The sequence below is a fragment of the Gymnoscopelus braueri genome, assembly GCF_963280865.1.
Source record: "Gymnoscopelus braueri genome assembly, chromosome: 2".
Taxonomy (NCBI): domain Eukaryota; kingdom Metazoa; phylum Chordata; class Actinopteri; order Myctophiformes; family Myctophidae; genus Gymnoscopelus; species Gymnoscopelus braueri.
Window position 1 is genome coordinate 3,779,403 of NC_137604.1, and position 8,710 is coordinate 3,788,112.

Below are 8,710 nucleotides of genomic sequence, written 5' to 3' on the forward strand. Positions count from 1 at the left end.
TGGAGTTGGTGATCTGAAATGCAATATGAGAGGCATATAGAACATTGGTTCTCAAAGTGCGGTCCTTGGACCCCCAGGGGTCCTTGAGGGAGTTCCAGGGGGTCCCCAGCTAAATGATGGATAGTTAGGAACCAAATGGACCCTTATGGATCTGTAATTTTGAGAGTGTAACGGGTCCATTTGGTTCCATTTGTACACTCTCTGAGTTAAATTAACCTTGATTTTACAATATAAATTGGGGTCCCAGAGATCGAAATGCCTTTAAATGGGGGTCCGTAGCCTAATGCACGTCAAACTGGGGGTCCTTGAAATTAAAATGGTTGAGAATCACTGGTAGAGCTGTAAAAAATCTTCTCTTATGGGGGTCCCTCCTTGGCATATCTTTTCAAATGGGGGTCCGCGGGCTAATAAGTGTCAATTTGGGGGTCCTTGACATGAAAATGTTTGAGAACCACTGATATAGAAGACCCTTTTCAGTTAAGTTTATTGTTTATGTTCCATTTAGGTGTCTATGTATGCACCAACTGCAGGCGATGTAGTGAGCTTTGGCTGAGACTGGAGCAAAAGCATTGTTGTAATCTAAATGAGAGGACATGAGGGCACGGTTGGAGAGAAGAGAGCGGTGTCATTCTGCTCTGTGATGCACGGACGGTGCACACATATAATAACAAAACAACCGCCTGTTGAGACTGAGGCTGTGGGACAAGTAGAGAAGGTTAACAATGGTTGCAAAGACATGTTCCTGGGAGTGTCCAAAGTTCAACACCTCAGCAAATGTTATCTTTGGAAGGGGTGTTCAGATATTTGTGTTGATAATCTGAGTAGGCCTCTTGTATAATTAAGCAGGGATTCAGGAGAGTGTCATGGGATGAGACAATTATTAAGAAACACATAATTATGGTTCTGATGCCTGTCTCTTAATATCTTGCACTGTAAATTACAGACAGAAAATTATAGTCAGACAAGTGGTTGTAATCATACTGATGTTTGTGTTGTAAAGTGCTGTCCTGAATTGCTCTCCCTACCCTCTCCCTCGAGTTTTTAGATTTTAGCTTCACAAAAAGATTGGGTTATTTTTGGCTGATGTTGCCCCCAGAATAGGGATGCTGGTAGGTAGATGATGCGGGTCATGAAAAAACCCGACCCGCACATCAGTAGATGCTGGGGTTCAAGTGGTCAAAATGTCAACTACAAAGTTCATTTCAATCTGTTCTAATGGAAAAAGCAAGGTCTTATGCACGCCTGATCAGCTCAGAGACGGGTGCTTATAGGCAGGGATCAGACGCCAGAATACAATAAAATGACCCGCACACCGTCTACACTTGCACAATAAAGACAACTTTATTTAGGCAACTTTTCGGTCAATAGACATTCTTCAGGCATCTGGACATCATATCATGTCCATACCGTTCCAACCTATCAACCATTGAGGTGCTCACTGCTCAAACTTCCTGTCATCTGCGTTATTAGAACCAACAGCCTAGCTGAAACAAAGCTAGACAAGGGCTTTCATGGTCGTCATTAAACCAAGTGCAAAGTCCTGCAGATGTGAGCTCGTAGATCGGCTATTTTCAAAAGACGCATTAAAATATCTTAATTAAATCTCTTTGGTAACAGTATACATCTGTATTATGTCATTATAAAACACAGCTCATAGATTTGTAGTATAATGTGGAAATAGAACTTGACAGGACACAATGAAAACACCTGAATGGGGGGAAATAAGGACCCCTTAGCTGAGAGAGAGATGAAGCAGGGACCCCCACTACCTATTATTGGTAGATTAACATGAATCCAAGAAGATCAAGCTATCTATGAAATGTATGGAAAAGGTTGATATTTTCCAGACATAGCAGATCTACAAGCTCTGTACTTGGTCTGTAGCAGATCTTCAAGCTCTGTACATGGTCTGCAGATCTACAAGCTCTGTACATGGTCTGCAGATCTACAAGCATCACTCTGTGAGGCGTTGTGAACTTGTAGATCTGCTATTTTGGGATAGTTCACCCAAAGAATGGATTTTTCTATGGATTAGTCACCCCATGGAGACTTGAATTCATGGATGTTTTTTAGTTTTTGTCTCATTCCTAAGACAATAATTTGATGACCAGCGGACCGGTATAGGCAGCGGTTCCGGTAGGAGACACAAAGGAGACTCTTTGTGTCTCCTACCAGAACCGCTGCCGGTCATCAAATTATTGTCTTAGGAATGTGACAAAAACATAAAATATCCATGAATTCAAGTCTCCATGGGGTGACTAGTCGATAAAAAAAGAACTATCCCTTTAACCAGACGAACAAGGAAGTTGTTAGTAACTGCCTGTAGCTGGAAAGAGGATCTTACTGTGAAGCCAGTAGAAAACAGGAAACCACAGGCAGGGTGATGGAAGCCACCCAAGCAAGTGCAAGTGACAGATACATACAAGTTGAATGACACTTTACAATGTCAGATGTTTGTGAGTCAATGCAGGGGCGGCCTTAGTGATCCTGGGGGCCCGTTTCAAGAGCTAATATGTGGCCCCCTATGCACCCCCCCACCCCGCAAAAAATAAATAAAATAAAATAAATAAATAAAAAATCGCCCCAAAACACGGTCACCCCGATTTTGTTTGCGGAATTTGCGGATTTTGAAATTGTATTTTGAAAAAAAAAAAAAAAAAATCTATTTTTTTTTTCCAAGAAAATTCGGGGGCCCCCTGAGGTTTGGGCCTGTTTCAATTGAAACGGGTGAAACATAGGAAAGGCCGCCCCTGAGTCAATGTCAAATTAATGATAATCATTAATCAAGCCTTGAAACTTGAACATTAATACAATGAAGAAAGAAGGAAGATGGTTATAATTGCATGTCTTTATTTTGGAGTGTTCAATTTTTATTTATTTACTGAAAGAAATGTTATTTCAATCAAGAATGGGACATATTGAAATAACTGTAGAAAGAAGGTACCTGAAGGAAGAGAAGTGTGGTGTGTATGAGGACGTAAAGAGGCCGAAGGCATACTAACGCTAGCCTGTTATACATTCTGACTAGCACCCGTTTAAATGAATGAAAACTGTACACCCTGTCTGATTCCTGTCCTGTTGCCTGCCTTGTTATTGTGGCTTCCCTGGACCTGGCGTGCTCAGCCAGCCTAAGCTTAGTTTTGGCCAAATCCTTTGTTTGACTTTTAGCTTGCTTTTGCCTTTTTGCCTATTTTTGTTGTTCTCGCAGCTGGCAATATAATTCAGATTTCTTTTAATGTATTCTTGCCTCTGTGTTTGAGTCTGCACTAGACCAGTGGTTCTCAAAGTTTTTACACCAAGTACCACCTCAGAAAATATTTGGCCCTCCAAGTAAGTACCACCATTATGACTGATGTTAAAATACAGTAGCGTACACCTACCCTATCCCATCCATCCTATTCAGCTATGCAAAGTTCACACAGGAGGCAAATTAATTCCTAATAACATAATAATATATAAAAATACAAGAATACATATTTTCACAGTTGTCAGCCAAAGTCATGCTGTACAAAATGGTAACAATAAAACTGGCACTTTAACTCTTTACAGTTCTCACACGACACACAGAGAGACAGACAGAGACACACACAGAGACAGAGACACAGACAGAAAGACAGACAGACAGACAGACAGACAGAGAGAGAGAGAGAAAGAAAGAGCCACACGCACGCACGCACGCACGCACGCACGCACGCACGCACGCACGCACGCACGCACGCACGCACGCACGCACGCACACACACACACACACACACACACACACACACACACACACACACACACACACACACACACACGTACGAAACACACACACACACACACACACACACACACACACACACACACACACACACACACACACACACACACACACGCACACACACACACACGCACACACACACACACACACACACACCTTGCTTGTGAAAGTAAGGGAGAGCATTTAAGAAGGTATTGATTTGATTTTCATTATTTTCAATGTAATATTGCACTGCATCTTTAGTGACCACTGATTTGGATCCTTCAGTGGAACTAAAATGTTCTGATTTAGTGAATCAATTGCTTTGATTATTTTATTATTCAATTGAATATTGTAATCAATCTAAACTAATTGTACCTGATTATTGCTATAAGCTGTATCACAATTTACCATTAATGAACTTTCTGTTTCCTGTATTCCTCCTGGGTATCAGAGTATTTGTCACATTATGGGTTAATCCCATTATTTGGTTAAAGGAGAATTCCGGACAAATTAAGTGTTATCTTTGATGTCTCGTTACTCACCTACCGATGTGAAAAGTAGCGTTATTTTTTTTCATATATTCCCCTGTCGTCATTTTTTAAACACCCTCCGTTGTTATAATGGGAGCGTGAGGGTTAGTGAAATTCGTCTATTATAACCGACGCAAAGTTGTTTTTTTCACTACTAGTATTCATAGTAGAGTCTCATGATAGTCAAACATGCGTTGAAACTATCTGCGAGGCTGCCGTCAATGGCGAACGATTTAACACTGGTTGCTTGTTTCTTCCAGAACCTGGCAACTCGTGTTGCCAGATTCTGGAAACAAGCAACCAGTGTTAAATCGTTCGCCATTAACGGCAGGCTCGCAGGAATTTTCAGCGCATGTTTGACTATCATGAGACTCTACAATGAATCGTAGTAGAGAAAAAAATAACATTGCGTCGGTTATAATAGACGAACTTCACTAACCCTCACGCTCCCATTATAACAACGGAGGGTGTTTAAAAAATGACGACAGGGGAATATATGAAAAAAAATAACGCTACTTTTCACATCGGTAGGTGAGTAACGAGACATCAAAGATAACACTTAATTTGTCCGGAATTCTCCTTTAATCTCTTTGTTTAACAGTAAACATGTGGTTTGTGCATCTAAGGATTTGATGTGTTACTTCTAACCTCTATAATTTAGATTTAGATTTTAGATTTCTTTGGCTGTTCAAAAACAACAGATATTCAAGCTCATAGCCACCTTTAAGCTTGTATATCTGCTATTTTATTTTTTTAAAAGCAGTGGTTCTCAAACTTTTTCATGTTAAGGACCCCCAAATTGATATGTTATGTGAACACATACCCTCATCTGAATTTATTTTTGTGCCAGGGACCCACAGAATAGAAGATTTATGTAAAAATGTAATAAAAAAACTATTGTACATCTGCTATTTTCGAATAGCCAATAAATGGTTAAAGGAGTAGTTCACCCAAAAAAAAGACTTATTTTCATCAATTACACACCCCATGAAACCTTGAAAACCTTGGAGATTTAGTTTTAGTTTTTGTCACATTCCTAAAGCCAATAATTATGACCGGCGGAGTTGACTCAAAGAGTCTCAAGAGTCTTCTACTGACCGATGACCTGGTCATCAAACTATTGGCTCAGGAATGCGACAAAAACAAAAAAATCTCCATGAATTCAAGGCTTCATGAGGTGTGTAATTGATATACAATAAGTAATTTTTTGAGTGAACAACTCCTTTAAAGTGGTTGTGATGCTATATGAACTACTTTTGCTGGGGACCCCCTGGAACGCCCCCAAGGGCTCTTGGGGGTCCCCGGACCCCAATTTGAGAAACCAATGCTTTAAAAACGAATTACACACAATTTAAATGTCATGTTGGCTACTGTACCTGAAACCATCTAAGGCTGTGTTCATCCAAACAAGATGTTTGTCCTATTCAGATTGGAACCAGGGTGATTAAAGGAGCGCTTCACCCATTTTCAATGCATCTTTATAATCGGTCTTCTCTAATGCTCATTATATACTGTATGGTCATTTCTTTGTCTACTCTGTCTGTCACAGAGGAGGGCTGTGGACAGTTCAGAAAGACACCTTCTGAAAATTCACTTCAATGTACAAGTTTGGATGAAAACAAATCTCCTTAGAGGTTGCCTATATACCCCTGTTCTGGAGGTTTGCTCGTGAGACTAATATTACCTCCTAACCCCATCAACCAACATCTGTTCAAAACTAGCCTGAGATCAACCCCCTTTTCCGGTTTTCTGATCCGGTCTAGCGTGCCGGTGCACCTCCAAAATGATTCCCCTTCCCTTGGCCATAATTAGTTTATTCTGGTATAATCGTTTGGCATCTTTTATTCTAACTCGTATCGCGACTAGTGAGACTAAACTAATTGATTCGCATTATGTGGGGGAACATAAACAATGTGGCGCCAACCGGAACCCATAACTGGAAAACCACAGCTGGAAACCAATTTCCAATTTACAAATAGACCGGATCACACAGTGTGGCATATTAGCATATCATCGAGGGGTTGTTACAGGCGTGGCCTACTGGCATAATTAATGGATCCGGGAATTCTAAATGAGGGCAAAGACAGCACCAAGTTTCAGGTGCAATAAAACTCCTTAAAGGACAACTTAGTTTTTTTTTACAACAAGGGTTATTTTATTAGTTTGTAATGATGATAATTAAAAGATGAGTGTTAAAAAAAAATCATGTATTGCTTTCTATTGTTTTTTTAATGTGATTTTTGAACTGGGGGGCGGGGGCATTCATGGTGGCGCTGTAACAGGCAGATTCACGTTTTGGCTCATAAATAGACCAAAACGTGAATCTGCCTGTTACAGCGCCACCATGGGGCTGATTTGAAAAATGTAGGGTGGCATTTCTTCCTTGGCCTAGAGGGGATGTGCGTACAAAGTTTCACGGAAATCGGAGGCTGCGTTCATGACTATTTACCAATGGACAGAATGCCCCCCCCCCCCCCCAGTTAAAAATCACTAAATCATTCAAAAACGATAGAAAGCATTACATGATTTCTTTTACACTCATCTTTTAATTATTATCATTACAAACTAATAAAATAACAAAGTTGTCCTTTAATGGATTTTTTTTTGGTGAGAAAAATACTATATTGATCCTAATTGATCAAACATTTATATTTCTGACCAAGTTTGGACGTGTGATCTGCAACTTTTAAAATGATTGTGATGCTATGTTAGCTACTGCTGGGGACCCCCTGGAACCCCCCCCAAGAAACCCTGGGGGTCCCCGGACTCCACTTCCCTCCGGAGGTGCATGATGGGACATCAAGATATCATCAAAGATGTCGCACTTTATGCATTTTATTGTTTGATGAATGACATTAAATATAAATATACAGTGTGACATGCTTGCGCGCAGTGGTGTAAAGTAAGTAGGTACATTTACTTAAGTACTGTACTTAAGTACAAGTTTGAGGTATTTGTACTTTATTTGAGTATTTCCAATTTCCAATACTTTTACTTCTACTCCATTACATCTCAGAGGCAAATATTGTACTTTTACTCCACTACAATTGTTTGAAAACTTTAGTTACTAGTTACTTTGCAGATGATGTTATGAAACATACATTAACCACTTTAACCCTATTCTATACCTAGGCTATTTGAAAATAGCCGATCTACAAGCTCACAACGCGTCGCCATGCGACGCGTTGTGAGCTTGTAGATCGGCTATTTTCAAACATTTCAGTACTTTTACTTTTGGTACTTTAAGTAAAATGTTTTGCCAATACTTTTGTACTTCTTTCACTCAAGTATTTTTTTTATTCTGGACTTTTACTTGTAACAAAGTATTTCTATATTGCAGTATTGATACTTTTACTTAAGTAAAGCAATTGAGTACTTTTTCCACCACTGCGTGTGTGTGTGTGTGTGTGTGTGTGTGTGTGTGTGTGTGCGTCTCAGGCCCGGCGCCAGGATGAAATGACTGAGGGGGGGGGGGGGGGGGGCAGTTGAAAATGGCGAGGGGGCACCGTTGTGTCAGCGGGGGGGGGGGGGGGGGGGCAGCGCGAAAAAAAAAGACGCTTCACCGGCACGTTTCACTGTTTTATCGCTCCTTAAGCAACCGCTGGTTCAAAATGTCTACGCTTTTCGGCGATAGTTCTGTCTTCTTCCACTTTCTCCAAGCCGTTTGGTGACCCCCACCCCCCCCCCCCCCAAGGTTGGTAAAGCATTGGCCTCGATCTCCAGGCTTTTATTGTTTAGTTTTGCTAAAGAAATAAAAGCCTGGACCAGCGCGTCGGTGTACCCGCTATAGGAAGTGTTTCATTTCCCCCAACCAACCAGAGTGCAGTGGGCGTCGCTCGTCATGTTGTGCTGACGGGGGCGGGGGCTGACGGACAGATCGGTGAACCAATGGGATCACACGCATTCTCTCGCCGGAGATGTTAAACCCGCCCCCTCTATAGGCACGAAAGCAGGAGGGCTGGTGCAGCCCAGTGAAGCATAGACTGAGGGGGCAGAATTTGCAACTGAGGGTGTGCCAGGCCCCCCTGTGGCACCCCGGTGGCGCCGGGCCTGGTGTGTGTCTAAGTGTACGGTAGGTACTGAGTAGCCTGGCATGGCCAGACTAATATCACCGTGTAGATATCAGTCTGGAACACGGCAGTCTAGTGTTGGAAGATTCATTTCCAAGGAGCTGATTTAAAAAAAAAAAAATCTCTGGTAGATAAACCCGCCCCACATTTGCATACTGGGCCCTGATTGGTGCCCCACAACTTAGGGGCCAGCGAAATCCAATCACAAGCGAGCGGGCCAGACCAAATCTGCCGAGGGCAATCATTTATTTTGTATTTGCACTGGCAGATTCGTCTGGTTTCCAGGCTAGATACTGAGTGAGCAACGGGGGGAGGGGCAGCTGGGGCAGGAACTTCAGCCTGGATCGGCCAATCACGTCTCGGATCAG

At 41.8% G+C, this 8,710-nt stretch overlaps 1 protein-coding gene across 4 annotated transcripts in view; it reads right to left on the minus strand.

Moving 5' to 3' along the window:
* Positions 1-8,083: 8,083 nt before the first annotated feature.
* LOC308097967 (ankyrin repeat and SOCS box protein 5-like) overlaps positions 8,084-8,710 on the minus strand; it is a 21,757-nt gene continuing 21,130 nt past the window's right edge. For all 4 annotated transcript variants that reach the window (XM_080446150.1, XM_080446147.1, XM_080446148.1 and 1 more), the window contains one exon: positions 8,084-8,710. This exon is cut by the window's right edge and continues 35 nt beyond it. In XM_080446150.1, the coding sequence (XP_080302276.1) occupies positions 8,588-8,710 (123 nt within the window). In that variant the 3' untranslated portion in view covers positions 8,084-8,587.